The sequence below is a fragment of the Scleropages formosus genome, chromosome 4 (genome assembly GCF_900964775.1).
Source record: "Scleropages formosus chromosome 4, fSclFor1.1, whole genome shotgun sequence".
NCBI classification, from domain to species: Eukaryota; Metazoa; Chordata; class Actinopteri; order Osteoglossiformes; family Osteoglossidae; genus Scleropages; species Scleropages formosus.
This window is the reverse complement of record NC_041809.1, coordinates 749599-767742: the sequence shown is the minus strand read 5'-3', so window position 1 is coordinate 767742 and position 18144 is coordinate 749599. Positions and strand designations below refer to the sequence as shown.

The following is an 18144-nucleotide window of genomic DNA, read 5'->3' as shown; positions in this document are numbered from 1 at the left end:
TCTCCCAGTCTGAACCGGTTTCAACCGGTTATGAGTTTGTTGCTTGAGAGAAGAAGAGGCGCAGGCTTGCAGTCTCTCAAACCGCCCCGCTGCATAAAGTATTCCAGTACAGAAGTAAATTGTGAACCAAAGGATTATTTATTTTCGTAAAATGAACCGGATGAACAGCTTGCTTAGCGTGCCGTGATTATTGCCGGAGAAGCCACAGCAGAGTGGTGCTGAAGTAGCGAGCAGCGCTCATTCAGGTGGAGGAGAGCTAGCATTAGCCACAGTCCTGCTAGCAGCAGCAGCAGCGCCACAGAACCCACAGTCTGTAGCCTGGCAAAAGCCACTTCTTTCATTCAGACTCAGAGGGTTGGATTTTTTTGGCAGGTAATTACTGGTTGTGTTATCGGTCAAAAACAAAACATTTTATTTGGTAGCGTTCACTGTAGAACTGTAGGCGAATTGTGACCGTGTGTTGTACTTAATTATAAGTTGCTGGAGTCGAGAGAAGCAGGCAGGGTGAAGGTGGTTAACGTAGGTAAGTAACCCCGCTTGCGCGCGCGGCTCACCGCTCGTTCCCTATTGAGTTTCGGGACCGCGCGCGTGCGGCGGACGTCTCGAGCGATGCTAGAGTCTAGAGAGAGGATGAAGTCACGCGTCCTCCGTGTGGCGTGATCGATCGAGCGCGCGCGCACGCGTGTTTGTGTATGTTTTTTTAGGAGAATATATAGACGAAAGGAAAAGCGTTCCCCGACTACTTTTGGGGGGGGAAACGAGGTGTGGCACGGGGAGGCAGCGCGTGGGGGACCGTTATGTTTACGCGCGGTGGAACGGCCTGGAAGCCCGCTTTGTGGGGAGGGGCCCTGTCCGCGACACGCCGCGGGTCCCCCGACGTGCACGTTCACATGTTCAGCGCGCGCGCGCGCCGCTGAGACCGTCCTTGGCTCGGGTGCCGCTGGTCAGCGTTGGCCGCAGCTGCCAGGTGACCAACACGCGTAACGAAGTGCTCCTGGTTAACTAACGCTTATGCGCGGCTGCTCCGTGGCCGCGCCACGCCACGTTCTCGCGGTCAAGCCTGGCGGTGCGGGTGCACGCGGCCCTTCACGTGCCCGTGGTAACAAGGGGCTTCAAGGACAGACTAGTCTAGTCACTAGATGCCTGAAATACCCGCAGCGGATGATGAGGACTGGATGCCGGCCACTGAATAGCCTCCTGTGCTGTGGTGCCCATCATAGGTTGAATGTGAATGTGTGGGATTCTATTCTGGTGCGGCCTGCCTCTTTTGCTTTGTGTGTGTACTCTAGTACATGTGACATGGATGCGAGTGCGCCGCACCTTGGGCCTCCGCTTTAAAGGGAGGATGAACGAGGATGAACGTGTGCGCTCTCCCCCCTGCCGCCCCTCCAGAAAGCTTACCGGATTGATTAATGCCAGCGAGCTGGATGAGTCCATGTTAGATACTTGTGGAGAGGATGCTCACAGCTCACTAAGACAGGGTCTGCCATAGTGCTGGTGTGACCCTTTGGTAACCTCAGGGTTCTGTGCCATTGCAGCATGCTATAGGCTAAAGTGTAGGTAGGTAAGTAAGTAAGCGCGATATAGAGGTGCCGAACAGCATGTTTCGCAGGATCTTGGCCGCCTCTTATGCCTGCTGGTCAGTTACGAGTTGGATTGTGTTCATTATTAAAACCAAGGTGCAGCTGTGCTGTCCCAAGTAAAGTGTGACGTGGGAAAATCCTGCAAGATCACTACACACGTGGTCTCATGGTTATGTAACTCCCCTTAATCTTGAAATTAGGTGTTCTTATATGCTGTATAATGCCAGCTTGTTGGATCCGGAATAAGACGGCAGTGACGATGCAAAACGGGGGCAGCCTGGGCTTCTGCTGGGCTTGACCTCTTTTCGTTTAAATCTTGATAGCACTGAGATGGCGGGGAGTAGTGCCCCTTGCTTTCCATTCAAGTTTCACTCTGATTTTACTCTGCCAAATGAGCTAATTACTCTGTAGTCTTGAGTTTTTCTCTGGGAGTTGGGATGATACACTGAAGTAGCATATTGGTGGTAGTGTATAAAGCCTTGTGTGTGACATTACAGTCTAGAAGTAGGAGATAGACAGGAAAGGTCAGCTGTTTGGAAATTGCCGTCCAATTCACATGACTTTGCTTGATGCCCTTCCCCCGTGTGCTGCAGATCTCTATGCCAGCAATTATGACAATGTTAGCGGACCATGCAGCTCGACAGCTGCTGGACTTCAGCCAGAAACTGGACATTAACCTGTTGGACAATGTCGTCAATTGTCTCTACCATGGGGAAGGACCACAGGTAGGTGCTGGTCATCCCATATTAGTGAATTTAATCCATATGGGCTTATACACATCAACTCAATTTGTGCACACACTTGCTGGATATCCAGGTGGTCTTTGTATGACTGATTTCAAATCTATCAAATATAGAGACTTTTGTACATTTCCTCAGTTTTTACCCCAGAGTTAAATGGTTCAAGTTCATACAGCAATGGCCAGCTGTGAATTTGTCTGTAACGACTTCTTTTACACTGCATGGGTCATTTAGTGTATGAAAACAGGTGCATTTGGAGGGTCAGCAGCTTTCTGCCTGTAGGCTCCTGGCTGGAGAGGGCTTTCATTGAGTCACTTGATTTAAGGCCTCATCCTTTTTTTAAAAAAAAAAAAAAAAAAAAGCTTTCCTGACACTTTTCTTGTCCTGTTAGTTCATAATAATTTTGATTTAAATTACTTCTACTTACAATGGCTGTGTTTCTTTGGGGCAAAGCAAGCGCTACTAACTTGTCATGGTGTCTGATCTCCTTTAATTTATCCACCACAGCAAAGAATGGCACAGGAGGTGTTGACCCATTTGAAAGAGCATCCCGATGCCTGGACGAGAGTTGACACCATACTGGAGTTCTCGCAGAACATGAATACCAAAGTAAGCCACACCAGGAGTGTGCTGCAAATGGGATCTGACTTCTGTACTTTGAGGAAGTTCTGTCAAACCTTAGTTTTATGAGTGAAACTTGGAAAATGGCAATATGTGATTTGGATATGTCTCCTGAACCCTGTATTCCCTTTGTCACAAATACTTTTCTCTTTTGTTTGCTTGTTCCTTTGGTGGTGACACGCAGGGCATCTTCTGTTACCTTGTTTACACTTCCTCTCTGCAGTCCCGTGCTTGTGGTTAAAAGGTTTAATTTTGGTGCACTTTAATTGTGGGAAACACCTGTCTTTTCGGTGCTTCTGTCTTCATGACCTCACAAATACCTGTTGCTCGTGACAAAAAACAGATTGGCTTTCACCTAACTGAGGCACTGTGACACCTGTTTTTAATTACCGAAGGTGCTGTGTGATGCCTTCGGTTAATGGGTGAACACAAAAAATGCTGTCTATTGTGGTGCCCATCAGTATGGTTACATTAATACCATAGATGTTGGTATGCAATGTTTGACAGTGTTTGACTTCCTCAAAGTAATGGTAAATCATTTTGCCTTCTTTTGCTTGCCTGTAAAATTGCTCTTCCCACTGACAGCCATTACTAATCTTTGAGTTGATTTATCAACAGTATTTAAATACTCAAATTTCTAACTTGCCAAAAGTGAGGTCATTAGAGGAACAGACAGAAAACAGAAAAGGTAAAAACCTCTTAAATTTGTCTAAATTATTCGTTTATTTATTTAGCGATAACGTATATATAAAAGCCGTGCATAATCTAAAGCACTTAAATTTTGGCTTTTTACATTTCTTACTAATTTGTTTTAATTCCAGCTGTTAATATTTGATATTAATCATACTGTTCCATTATGTTGATTGCTTGTAATAGGAAGAAAAGGGGTGTGTCTCCCTGTGCACCTTGACACAGCTAGGCTTTGGCGGCAGGCCTCCACAAGGTCTACCCTTTTGATTCCCTTTGACTGAATTCTGTTCATCAGTTTCTATTGCATTTGTCTCACTGGGAGGAAGGAGGGTTCACATGTTCGCCCGTAGAAGCGTGGCAGCAGGTATTTCCCCTGTAGGGATCATGAACACCCCTCTCTTTGTCATCTGTCTTCATCTCTGTTTAACACTTTTGCTTTTTCAACTTTTTTTTTCTTTTTTTTTTTTTTTTTTAAAAAATGTGGCAGTGGGAAGGATGTGTTGGTTTTTGAAGACATTGCAGAATTTTGTTGTTATTGCTTGTTTTCATTTGTCTTGTGTGAATTAAAGGTGGAAGCTCTGAGGTGTCTCAAGGTTTAGGACAGCAAACTCAGTGCTGCTGTGTATGCTTCCTCTAGGAAGAGTGTGTGGACAACCAGCTGCGTTCACCTTTAATGATTCTTCCCTTTGCACTACATAGTGCAAACCTCTTTTGCTTTGACACGCTAACCTTACAGTGCATTCTTTCTCACTTTGTTTTTGGTTGGGTTTGTTGTCCCTCCCCTTACCCTTTGGAATCAATGATCCCTACAGTTGAAATACAGGTGATCATAATGATAATTGTATAACCAGCAGTTAGAGTATTTTAAAAAGGTTTTTAAAAATTGGTTTAAAAGATATTAAAGAAAAACAGAATAGGATTTCAGATTGTAAAGTAAACCTGTGGTTTGTCTTGCTGTTCCTTGAGAGACACACCAGTTCAGGGTGAAAACAGGTTTCATTTTTTTTTTTATTTGTTCCCCTGGCTGCGTGTGTGTGAGTGTGCACAAGTGAGTGTGTGCTTGGAACATGTATGTAGACCTGACAGTGCCTGTAAGACTACAAGCTGTATTCTTTAGGGGGGTCCAGTTATTTTCAGTAACTTTTAGAGGCCAACACCCTCTTCCTGTTAAGTTTGATATTCCCTTGGCTGTCAGATTTGCATACAGCCATTATTGAGTATACAGATATTTTCTTTCCCCCACCCTCCTTCTGTCTTTCACTGTCTGGTGTGATACTGGGAATAACAGCAGGACGTCTACAGGGTTGCATCCAAATCTTCACACTTTGTAGAAAATAGAAAAAACTCATTTAAATGCATGAAATGTGAAATAGGTCTTTTTGTTTTTTAAAGTAATTTCATTACACGTTTGAAACATTTCAGGCAGGCACAATTAAGAGCAAATGTCTCTTTCTTCCTTTTGTCAATGTAAAACAATGCTGTCATGCTGCGAGCATCCTGGGTAGCACAGGGATCGCTAACGTTGCCTTCTCCTCATGCATTACAGTACTATGCACTGCAGATTCTGGAAACGGTGATTAAAACCAGATGGAAGATACTACCCCGGAATCAGTGTGAAGGTATGTGTGCCCCTTAACTGGAAATGAGGCTTCCTTATACCTCCCCTCTTGGCGTGCTGGAATCAGGTGTCGTCTTTTTCTCAGACTAGACCGAAATACACCATAGAGATACTAATTGCATTTAATGAGCAACTTCTGGTTATTGGGTTGTGGCAATGGATTGGGCTTCGTCTGGATGACTTGCCCTTGCCTTCGTGCCATCGTTGCTTTCTTGCAGTTGCCAGGTGTCCCTCTGTGCCTTGGAAAAGCACTCTGGTCTATTGTGTGTTCGGTGGTGCTGTGTACCCGGTCCAAATGGGTCGGCACTCATTGCTGTAGTAATTCTGCGACAGAGTGGTAGTAGTGCCAGGCAAGATGGCATGTTGTCTTGGCATTTAGCATTGACTGCAGTGTCAACAAAGGAAGGCATTGTGCTGTTGGCTTTGTATTTATATCTGTGAGTGAAAAGCTCTGAAGACTTCAGTAGTGAATCCCATATTAGGGAGGTGAATGTAGACATTGATAGAGCTGTATGAATCTGCTGTGTTTTCTCTGCCTATGCCTGTAACGTGGAGCGGAATTTGAAATGTCCGAATTCTTTAACCAACCCCTGTTCCAGTGTCCATGCTTTGTCAGCGGCTGTCAGGTGATCTACATTCTGTACGAGGCCCTTGTGCACCAACTATTTTAGCCTTTATTGCTTGCAGTTGTTAATTGTTTGTCCAGCTTACTGTGTATGTTTTCATTAGAACTTATTTGTAAATAAGCCGGAAACCTGATCCGCGTACAGTGTGTTTCTTTACGTAGATGTTGGAGAAGGGTTTTTATCAAACCTGCTCCTGTAGCAGTAAAGGTTACTGGTAGAGCTCCTTCTACACTTGGTCTGACTTCTAATGCAGAAAACCAGACTGCCTCAAATACAGCATTCTGTTGAACTGCTTTCCAAAACACATTAGCTGGTCGAGAAACCAGGAATGGCAGTGAAAAGCAGATTTGAAAGTAGCTGCAGTGTGATTTAAAAACAATTGAAATGATTCTCTACAAATTAGTTAGTTTTTCAGTTCAGTATTAGGGAAAATATTTTTTTTGTCTAAATTAAATCAAAACTCGTGTGTGTGTGTGTGTGGGGGGCAGAGGGGAGGAGAAGCTTATGTCACATTACTGTGCCGAATACTACTGTTTTGTTATATTTGTTAGCAGCCTTGTGGCTTAAATCCCTTGTGTAGGTAAAAGCTCTACAAATGGGTACATGGCTCAAGTAGGTAGGTTACCATTGTAAGTCACTTTGGAGAAAAGCATCAGCTAAATAAATGAGTAAATGTAAAAGGAAATGGTTCAGGGTATTTAAGTGCTCTGTGTTTGCCTTTGGAGTAAAATCTTGTTTTGTGAAGAACATATTATAAAACCTGTTACTTCAGCATTGTCATCATAGGTAATTGGAATTTACATGTTGGCATAAAATGACTTGATGACATTTTAAATATGACTATTTGATTAAAAAGTGAGACGGTGGTCTGAAATGTAATAAGGATTGCCACATAGCCACCAGGGGGCGCTGCAGAGCCCGTCTGGCTTCAAGCAGCTCTGCAATTGGTAAGCCTGCCAGTTGGAGATGGTAGACACTGCAGCTGGATGAAAGATGTGGGCGCTGTGTGACTGGGGAGAACAATGTGTATTTTGCAGCTGCTTGTCGTTTTTGTTCATTGTTTTGTCTCAGCGGTGTTTATGTGCATCTTTTTATTCCTCAACAGTTCATCTGATATTCAGAAATCTGAGCCAAAGCCAAAGACTGACAGCATCGGTATTCACTGCTATAACTGACATCAAATGATAGGCTGATGTTTATCACTGTACAAGGCAATGTGAACTTGTTCACTGTTATTGTGAGAATGATGTTAACATGCTAATTATTGAAGTGTCAAGTCTTAAACGCTTGCAGTTTAATGTAAATTAAACAGTGCTGTTGTACAAGGTCATTTTGAACAAAAAGCAGGGTACACAGGGGAGCAAGGAGCTGGTTTGAAAAACACCACATGATGTACATGCCACAGAGGAACTGTGTGTATGTAGTGTCCTTTTCCAAGGGGAAGTTTTAAAAATTGGGTAGCTTCATTTGGTGGAAAAAGGGGTAAAATGCCAAAAAAAAAAAAAAACCTTCTAGTTGATGTGAAATTGTTGTTCATCCCTTAAGTACGGTTACCTCAGTACCTGTGATTTTGGTATACACCTTATTGAGCTGTCATCTTATTTTGTTTCCAGGAATTAAAAAATATGTTGTTGGACTTATTATCAAGACTTCATCTGATGCCGCAAATGTCGAGGTGAGTTGGTACCACAAGTCCTATTTGTTGAGTTTCTGTTGTACTGATCTCTGATGCAGTCAGTGTGGGTTGTTGAGCCTATTTGTCTTTTACAGAAGGAGAAGGTGTACATTGGAAAACTGAACATGATTCTGGTACAGGTGAGTTTACTCTAGGAAGTTGGGCACGTCAAGGGTATATCCTCATGGGCTTTGTGTGGAGCGCTCATAAATGATCTCTCGTCGTCTGATGCTCAGATCCTGAAGCAAGAGTGGCCTAAGCACTGGCCCACATTCATTAGCGACATTGTGGGGGCTAGTCGCACCAGCGAGAGCCTATGTCAGAACAACATGGTCATCCTCAAGCTGCTCAGCGAGGAGGTCTTTGACTTTTCCAGTGGACAGATGACACAAGTTAAGGCGAAGCACCTTAAGGACAGGTAGGGAGTGGATGATCTTCTGACCTCTTGATTGACTAGTACTGTGTCCACCTGTATTATGCAAGGGCACACTCTGTTTAAGAGTTACTGAACACAAACTTCTAATGTGAGTGTCTAAAGTTGAATTTCTTTCTTCTGTTCAGCATGTGCAATGAATTTTCACAGATCTTCCAGCTTTGCCAGTTTGTTATGGTGAGTAGAGACTTGGCTCCACATCCTTCCAAACAGTACAGATCGCAAGCTGTGGAACATTTCTAACCTTGCTTAGCAAGCACAATATTGTTACATCTATGTCTCTGACACTTCATTAAAACAACTTAATGTTAAGCTACATACGATTATTTATCCATTTATACATCTGGGTAATTTTTACTGGAGCAATTTTGGGTAAGTACCTTGCTCAGAGGTACTGCACCTGGGTAGGATTCAAACCTTTTTTCCTCTTTTTTTTTTTTTTTTTTTTTTCCCCCCCACTCCAGGAAAACTCCCAGAATGCCCCCCTGGTTCATGCTACATTGGAAACACTATTGCGCTTTCTGAACTGGATTCCTCTAGGATACATATTTGAAACCAAACTCATCAGCACACTGGTTTATAAGGTACAACACACTGCTGAACCTGGGTTCGAGACAGTTGCAGCTCACTCTAGCACCAGTGATATTAAAATCGGAGTACAGATGAGAATATCGCTGGACTGTTTAGGCAGTGTGCAATCTGATTTATGTGCTATTTTACATGTCTCTTTTGATAAATGTATTTCTTTCCCTTGAAGTGGATGCACATTGAGTGCTAATGTAGAAAAATGGTTTTGAAATGTCTATAGGAGTATTGGAGGAATGTGAATGATGTGTGCTGAAATGCATTCTGCCTTTCTACAAAGAGTATCAAAGTTCTTACGTGTGGAAATAGGTGTTAACATCAAGATAAGTTGCAGTTTTGTGACAGATATGGAAAGGTATTAACACAGACTGTCTAACCCATTTAGTCAGTGTGCCAGTTTGAAACATCACTATTACCCCCCCACAGAGCCCTTCTAGTGGCTGGAAGGCGTGTTAATGAGAGCAGTGCTGTTAAGTAGCTGTGCCAGTAACCCACTCCCTTGTGTAACTTCTGTACTTTTTCTCTCTAGTTTCTTAATGTGCCCATGTTCCGCAACGTGACCCTCAAGTGTTTGACAGAGATCGCTGGTGTGAGTGTGAGTCAATATGAGGAGCAGTTTGTCACACTCTTCACCCTCACCATGATGCAGCTAAAACAGGTACACCACACATTGACTTTTTTTTGTTATTCTGGGGTTGAGCAAATTCAGATCTGAAATTTGTATAAACAGTCAGGCAACTAGAGGCCATGCAGGTAACTTGTGGAGGAAAATTGTCAAAAGAAAATTTTGAACAGTTTGTTCACAACTCATGGGCATTCAAGAGGAGCAATGCCCAATAAAAAAGTGCCATTTTAGCAGTGTAACCAGGATTTTGGAATGAATCTTACCAAGTGGGGGGTGCGGTGGCGCAGTGGGTTGAACCACAGTCCTGCTCTCTGGTGGGTCTGGGGTTCGAGTCCCGCTTGGGGTGCCTTGCGACGGACTGGCGTCCCGTCCTGGGTGTCTCTCCTCCCCCTCCGGCCTTACGCCCTGTGTTACCGGGTAGGCTCCGGTTCCCCGTAACCCCGTATGGGATAAGCGGTTCTGAAAATGTGTGTGTGTGTGTGTGTGTGTCTTACCAAGTGAGGGTGGCACAGCAAGTAGCACTGCTGTCTCTCAGCGCCTGGGTGGTGCAAGAGGTTGTGGGTTCAATCCTTGCTCAGTCTGTGGAGTTTGCGTGTTCTTTGTGTGGATTTCCTCTGGGTGATCTGGTTCCCTCCCACAGTCCAAAGACATGCTGTTCAGGTTCAGTCATAGTGTGTGTGTGAGTGATCAAGAGTGTTCCATTGATGTATGGATGAGTGACCCATTGTAAGTAGTATATCCTGGCAGTATAAGTCACCTTGGTGAATAAGGTGTGTGGGCTGATAACACTACACAGAGCTCATTGGAAGGTGCTTTTGAGAAAAGCATCTGCTAAATAAATAAAGGTGAGGGTCTAAATGGTGCCCCTGGCAATGTTGTGTAAAAAGACTTTCTCCCCTTGTTGTGCAGATGCTTCCTCTGAATACCAACATCCGCCTGGCGTATGCCAATGGTAAAGATGACGAGCAGAACTTTATCCAGAACCTGAGCCTGTTCCTGTGCACCTTTCTGAAAGAGCATGGCCAACTGATTGAGAAGAGACTAAACCTGAGGGAGACTCTGATGGAGGTGAGCTCTGCGAGATGTGGCATATCTAAGATAGGATTGTCTGGCCAAACCTGTCTTTTACTTGAATGATAGTGCCTGGCTAGAGGTCAGCAGGTTCATTTATCAGGAAATATATCTTTGAACAAGGCTGTACTTTCTAAGTCAAATTACCAGTCATAAGTTGGTTTCAAGAGAAAGACAAGCCCAAAAACATCTGTTTTGCATGTCGTCACCCTTAGGCTCTGCATTACATGCTACTGGTGTCAGAGGTGGAGGAGACTGAGATTTTCAAGATCTGCTTGGAGTACTGGAACCACCTGGCAGCAGAACTGTATCGGGAAAGCCCTTTTTCCACCTCCACATCGCCTCTGCTGTCTGGCAGCCAACACTTTGATGTGCCTCCTCGCCGTCAGCTCTACCTGCCTGTGCTGTCCAAGGTTAGCTCTTTGACCTGGAAAGCTTTCCCCTTTTGATGCCACAGTAGCTTACTGGTTTCTGTGGAATGTGGCAGGTTCGTCTTCTCATGGTGAGCCGCATGGCGAAGCCGGAGGAGGTGTTAGTGGTGGAAAATGACCAGGGGGAGGTGGTTAGGGAGTTCATGAAGGACACCGACTCAATCAACTTGTACAAGAACATGAGGGAGACCCTCGGTGAGTGCTCTCCTGTGGTGTGTGACTGGGATGTATAGGAGTGTGCTATGTAAGTCTTTCTCTGTGGCAACATGGCTTTCACTCTCCTGCAGTGTACCTCACACACTTGGACTACGCTGACACAGAGCGCATCATGACTGAGAAGCTGCACAACCAGGTGAATGGCACGGAGTGGTCCTGGAAGAACCTTAACACCTTATGCTGGGCCATTGGCTCCATCAGCGGGGCCATGCATGAGGAGGATGAGAAGAGGTTCCTTGTTACTGTCATTAAGGTAGGGCAGTCCTTGCTGGTATAGCTGTTTGACTTCTCAATTTCACACTTCAAAAATTACCCTCCCACAAAGGCGTACTTCCATTGGTTTGCTTGCAAGTGCGTAAGAACTGGAGGAATATAAAACTGAATGATGACATAAGTAATACTTGCTGTGCATGCAAGTAGTAAATCAGCATTCATACACTCTTTAAGTGTGTTGTGAGGGGGTGGATGGGTAAGTAATGAATTTGTTGCTTTGGGTGAGGGTTTTTGGTGAAGGGGCTGGAGGAGGTGGCTAACTGCATATTCTGGTGCAGGACCTATTGGGGCTCTGTGAGCAAAAGCGAGGCAAGGACAATAAGGCCATCATTGCATCCAATATCATGTACATAGTGGGCCAGTACCCACGTTTTCTGCGGGCCCACTGGAAGTTTCTGAAGACTGTGGTCAACAAGCTCTTTGAATTCATGCATGGTGAGTAGAGGATCACATCGCTGCCATTACCTATCTTGGTTGAGCTGTGAGTGTCTTTTGGCTAGTGCAGCTGGATCATTGCAGCTTGTGAGTGTCTTAACCCTATACCTAGTACTCGCATCTCCAATGGAGGTACTTGTGTGAAGAAGTGAGAATTTATACACATTGTGTACTTGGCTTAAAGCTTTTAATATGTTGCGTTGTGGTTCTTCCAGAAACCCATGATGGTGTGCAGGATATGGCATGTGATACCTTCATCAAAATTGCCCAGAAGTGCAGGAGGCATTTTGTCCAGGTACAGGTCGGAGAGGTGATGCCCTTCATTGATGAGATCCTCAACAACATCAATACCATAATTTGCGATCTTCAGCCCCAGCAGGTGAGACCTTCTTGTGGGTGGATGTTATTGATGGCAGAGAGTTGTTCCTGTAGGCAGATATATTGATGGTGGCAGTCTCCTGCATCCAGGTTCACACGTTCTACGAAGCCGTGGGTTATATGATCGGGGCTCAGACTGACCAGGCTGTCCAGGAGCACCTCATCGAGAAGTACATGCTGTTGCCCAACCAGGTGTGGGACAGCATCATCCAGCAGGCAACCAAGGTGAGTTGCAGTGTATGCCATTGCAACATTGTGTTTTCCTCTTCACATTGGTCTCAGACATCAGTGGTAAACCTAGCTGGAAGTTTCAGTGGAGTAAATCCTTAATTAGGTTGAATTAACATTTGGCCCCCCAACATCAAACAGAATGTAGATGTTCTGAAGGATCCAGAGACTGTGAAGCAGCTGGGGAGCATCCTGAAGACCAACGTGCGGGCATGCAAGGCGGTCGGACACCCCTTTGTCATCCAGCTTGGTCGCATCTACCTGGACATGCTCAACGTGTACAAGTGCCTCAGCGAGAACATCTCTGCTGCCATCCAGACCAATGGTAATTTGGGAGGCTCCACAGAACCTATAGGGTTACTGTGTTCCAGGACATCACGTGCCCACAGACATTGCAACCTCTATAAATAGTCCAGCTTCGAGGAACTCTGTTTGCAGAGTATGAAGTGACTTGTATTCATCATGAATAGTGATTATGACCAATTATGTGTGTGAAATTGTTTGTTTGATCTGTGTGGATTATGGAGCAGTTTTCTCCAAATGTGCTCTTCCTTAGGGGAGATGGTGACAAAGCAGCCTTTGATAAGGAGTATGCGTACGGTGAAAAGGGAGACACTCAAGCTGATTTCAGGCTGGGTCAGCCGCTCCAATGATCCACAGATGGTAAGGCTATCTGTTTTGACAGCAGTACCTTTTTTAGAAGTCAAATTTTGTTAGATCCACCGCCTTCTACCCGACGATGCTTAAAATAGGTTTCTTGACTACAAGTAGCAGAGTCTCTTGTTATTGCTTGGTTTCATTCTCTGTTCTTCTCAGGCTATATTTAGTTATCTGTTGAAAGTATTTAACAGGATTAGTGAAAATTTATAGATGACTACATTGATTTTTCTGGTTTTTGTGCAGCTACTTGTGAACCAAAAATTGAATAGTACTTGTGATGATGGGCTAAAGATGCATTAAGTAAATAACAGAATAACAATCCAGTCAGGGCTTGGCTGGGATCTACTGATGGGGACCTTCTCTTTCCTGCCTCAAGGTGGGCGAGAATTTTGTTCCGCCTCTTCTGGATGCCGTACTGATAGATTACCAGAGGAATGTTCCTGCGGCAAGGGAACCCGAAGTCCTCAGCACCATGGCAACCATTGTCAACAAACTGGGTGGCCACATCACTGGGGAGATCCCACAGATTTTTGATGCTGTGTTTGAGTGCACCTTAAATATGATCAACAAAGTGAGTTGCATTGACTGTACATTGTTAGTTATGCTTTGTCTTCTGGTTTCATCTGTTACCTGTGCTGGATGCGCAGACCCTTTTCGCTGGTAAACATGTATCTTAAACATCCCCTCCAGGATTTTGAGGAGTATCCTGAACATCGAACACATTTCTTCTACCTATTGCAAGCGGTGAACTCTCACTGTTTCCCAGCGTTCTTGGCCATCCCCCCTGCGCAATTCAAGCTGGTGCTGGACTCCATCATCTGGGCCTTCAAACACACCATGAGGAATGTGGCTGACACAGGTGAGCTGGACTCAATCAGTATGGTAATGCGAGGGCATTTCAAACGCTCTACTTTGAATAGCCGGTTGTGTAATGCTGTAATGACTATTTACCTCAGGTCTCCAGATCCTCTACACACTCCTCCAGAATGTGGCCCAGGAAGAGGCTGCTGCACAGAGCTTCTACCAGACCTACTTCTGTGACATTCTGCAGCATATCTTCTCTGTCGTGACAGATACATCTCATACAGCTGGTGAGGGGAATCCTGTCCCTACAGCCCATTTTTAGACCACTCTTGTTTGATTTGCCTGCAGTGTGACTTGTAACTGGGTAAGTGACGATGCCCCCCCGATTCCATTGCAGGGCTCACGATGCATGCATCAATTCTGGCATACATGTTTAACCTGGTGGAGGAAGGGAAGATCAGTGTTGCACTGAATCCCACAAATCCAGTCAACAACCAGGTGTTCATCCAAGAGTATGTGGCAAACCTGTTAAAAACAGCCTTCCCACACCTGCAAGAGTGAGTGTCCATCTGTCAAATGTTCTATATCCATATGTTTTAGATGCCTTGTTTCTTTTCTAGTGTTAGAACAGAACTTTTGTCTTCACAGTGCCCAGGTGAAGGTATTCGTAACAGGATTGTTCAGCTTAAATCAAGATATTCCTGCCTTCAAGGAACACCTGAGGGACTTCCTGGTACAGATAAAGGTAGAACACCACACCGGCCTGTCTTTTTTTTTTTTTTTTTCCCCTTACTGTTATGGTTTAAATATAACATAAAGACAAAGTTGACCTATATCATTGTGCCCCCCCCCCCCATTCAAATTTTTTTGGGGGTGTGTGCGCATCTTTCGAGGTCCTAAGTAGCTTTTAGCCCCTTTCACAGTGTGGAAGCTTTATGAAGCAGCAGTTTTCGCAACAATACAGAAAATAAACAGTTGCATAGCTCAACCTGCAGAGGAGTTTGCATTTGCTAGTCTATGATGATGCTAGAAGTAAAAGCAATGCAACACAAAAAATGACTTGCTTAGAAGTTTCCAAATGTACTTATTAAAATACAGCTTGATATATTTTCAACATTTTTGGCAGGAAAACTGCAAAAAAATTAATAAACTAGGATGCAGGATAGCTCTAATGTGGATGGTGTTTCTGTGGAGGGTGCAGATGTGGTTTTAAGATCTTCAGTGTATGTGCTTACATAAGTGTGGTGACCTTGGGTATCAGCATCCTCAGGTAAAGTATTTTACAGTGCTAATATGCTGAAAAGGCATGAATTTCCAGTATGGGGTACATTTCCTACCATTGAACTTATGCTGTAATATGCTGGGGCTTTCCTCCATACGCAGCGAACGTGTGTAGATTCTGCACATATGGCATGTGGTTGTAACCGCTGTGGCTCGTGGTGCTGGAATGGCTCACGGGTCCTGGCATGGCTTGAGGTGCTGAATGCCCACCTCCCTCCCCACAGGAATTTGCTGGTGAAGACACCACAGACCTGTTCTTGGAGGAGCGGGAGGCCTCGTTGCGCCAAGCCCAGGAAGAGAAACACAAGCTGCAGATGTCTGTGCCTGGGATCCTCAACCCCCACGAAATCCCTGAGGAGATGTGTGACTGAGGCAAACAGCCGTCAGCAAAACATTCATCAGAATGCGGTGTTGGTCCTCCCGCCACAGCGGGTCTGGCACCTGGGTGTTTGTCGACCAAAACAATGCCAATATGTAAATGATACTGTGTCACCCAGTGGCCCTTTTTACATAGTATGCGTTTTATATGGAGAATTTTGTGTAATATCTTTCCATTGTTCGAGTTTGTTTGGTCATCTTTTTCTGTTTTATTTAGAGCTGCATGAGGTTGTAAGGATTAAAGACAACTTAATTTCTCTGCTCCCTACCCCTAGCCTATTTTCTTGTTTATATATTCTATATAAAAGGTGGGAGAAATGAACTGTTGTAAACGTGCTTGTTAATAGTCCATCTGTGGGACGGCTTCTAGAACGCTGGTGGTGTGGAGCTGTGGAGTGAAGGGCTGTGGCCCCCCCCGTGGTACCGCAGGAGAATGTGAACCTTGGCGATTATGAATGAAGTCTGAACGATGCTGCTTTTTCCGTCTGTGGTGTCGGGGTGAAGTTGGGCTTGTGGTCGCGCTTGACAAAACCCACCGAATTTTGTTGCTCAACAGCAATGTGCATATCATCCCAAAATGTAAAGCATCTTTAAAAACATGGGAACATAAAGTTGGTTATTTTTACTTTACGTTTTTTGTGTGTGCGCGCGTGCGTCTGCGCTGTCGCTTAGCCGACATCAGGTTTTTGTTTTCCTCAATGAGGATTGTTGCTCATTTGTGAGCCTTCATTAAATCGAAGTTTGAGAAAGTGGTTGAAATATTTATAGGTTATCGGCTGCATCTTTATAACTCATGTTAATTCTGATGGCTTTTGAGATTCAGTTGTACTAATTACATTGTTTACCATGCTGTAGTGCTTCAAGAACACTAGAGCAGAGTAAAAAGTGGTTTACATTTAATTTTGTATTTTTGCATTTTCAATTTTTTTCTTGGAAATTAAATCCAAACAAACAAGGCTTTTATCCAGAGAATACAAACTTGCCAACAGTCTAATTAGAGGAATGTTTAAATCCAAATCCTGATCTTTAATTCTCCCTTCACTAAGTGTTACATTTGTTGTGAAACTTTTTGGATCTGATTAAAGTTAAAAGAATTTTATAATTTTGTCTCCAGTTTTTTTTTTTTTTTTTTTCCCCCCCCCCCCCCATGATAAAATGGACATGTCTGTCCTTCATATTAGCGAGGGGTGTGATGGTCAATACTTGCGGTCCCTGGCAGAGGCTAATGTGCATATAGTTTAAAAAAGCTTTTACCTCAGTGCCCTGCTTCCACTTGATTTGCATACTCTAACAAAAACTGATTTAGCTTTTTTTTTTTTTTTTTTTTTTTTTTAACACTTAAAATTTTTAAAAAATATTTTTGTCCACCTGTTAAAACCTGTGTAACTCAGAAGCTGGAGGGCATTACTGGCTCTTGCCAATGACTTTTTGGGCACGGAGGCTACTTGGTGTGCTGCCTGTGCTGTAACAGCCAAACCTCCAGCAAAAGGTGAGTCCGTCCACCCGTGACCTGCTTTAGGAAAAACCACGTGAGCAATCCATTCTGGGAGAGCAGCTGTGGTGCCCACAGGAAGAGTCAGTGCGGTTCACAGGGTGCAAATCCCCGCTCAAGCACCTTCTCTGTGCCACCACATCATTTAAAATGTAACTAGTCACATGTACTAATGCTTCACTCTTGGTAACTAGTGCATAACACTTAACAGGTTGATTTTTAGATGACCAACACTGAAGATGTCAGTAATCTGGCTCTGTATCTCCTTCCTTTCCGTAACCATAAACCTATCGTCTCCTACATGTTCTGTAAATGTGACAGCTAGGAGTGTAGTGGTTACAGCTGCTGCCTGTGGATCCCAAAGGTTGTGGATTGTTCAATCCCTCCCCCAGGTATAGTAGCCTTAAGCAAGGTACTTACCCTTTTTAAAAAAAAAAAAAAAAAAAAAAAAAAAAAAACTCAGCTGTATAAATGGGAAATAATTGTAAGTACCTTAACATTGTAAGTTGCTTTGGAGAAAAGTATTAGTTAAATGAATAAATGTAAATCCTGCTGTATTTGATTCCTTTTAAAAAGTAGCAGGAAGTGCTCTATACTGCCACCTGCTGTGTGTGTGTGTGTGTGTGTGTGTGTGTGTGTGTGTGTGTGTGTTGTCTCTGGTTTGAGATTAAGAACAGATGGAGTATTGAGATCAGCTACTGATTAACTCAGTACCTTCCACTAAGGAGTGGACATCTTATCACAAGCTGCAGCCTGGTGTTGGATAACTTTTTGTTCATTAAGAAGTGGGAGAAAAAAATACGTATTCATTCAGGTGCCCATTATCAAGTATTACATTTTGTTTGAAGATCTGAGAACATTCAATTCCAAAAATTAATAACAGAAGATATCAGGAAGGGGCAAATACTTTAATACCAGTGTATGTATATGGTGTAGAGTAACTTACTGTATCAGTTTGTGGTACTATGGGAGGGGTAGGATTTGTGTGAAAGCAAAGGTTTAACCACTATGCCACCTAATGGGTCCATTATTTTTTAAATTGCTTTTTGGTTTATCCATAGTGCACATCAGAAGGACTAGTCTTCATTCTTCCAACAGAGAAGGTGGACCAAGGTGTTGGACTTCAGGATGCTCTTCCTGATAGCAGGTAAACAGCTGCTGTAGAAGTTATCACCTTATGCATTTTTTTTTAATCGCCTTCTGCTGTTTTTCCAGAGCTGATGATGCCTATGATCCTGCTTGTTAAAACTTGATTTTTCACTAAGTAGTTTAGTCTTTAAGTTCACTAAAATTAATAGCCA

The 18144-nt window shown here is 43.8% G+C and overlaps 1 protein-coding gene across 2 annotated transcripts; it reads left to right on the top strand.

Moving 5' to 3' along the window:
- On the top strand, positions 1 to 16392 carry xpo1b (exportin 1 (CRM1 homolog, yeast) b). Of its 2 annotated transcripts, none has more exons than XM_018740260.2 (25): positions 1 to 114; positions 2177 to 2308; positions 2831 to 2932; positions 5181 to 5253; positions 7492 to 7553; positions 7649 to 7693; positions 7790 to 7971; positions 8115 to 8163; positions 8451 to 8570; positions 9101 to 9229; positions 10106 to 10264; positions 10483 to 10680; positions 10755 to 10893; positions 10986 to 11167; positions 11466 to 11622; positions 11838 to 12001; positions 12091 to 12225; positions 12370 to 12553; positions 12785 to 12891; positions 13265 to 13459; positions 13579 to 13747; positions 13845 to 13979; positions 14090 to 14249; positions 14341 to 14437; positions 15198 to 16392. In XM_018740260.2, the coding sequence occupies exons 1-25, from the start codon at positions 31 to 33 to the stop codon at positions 15342 to 15344; spliced, it is 3306 nt and encodes a 1101-aa protein (XP_018595776.1). In that variant the 5' UTR covers positions 1 to 30; the 3' UTR covers positions 15345 to 16392. The 2 variants fall into 2 exon arrangements, with proteins under 2 accessions (XP_018595776.1, XP_018595778.1); XM_018740262.2 differs by having other exon boundaries at positions 40 to 372.
- The last annotated feature ends 1752 nt before the right edge of the window (positions 16393 to 18144 follow it).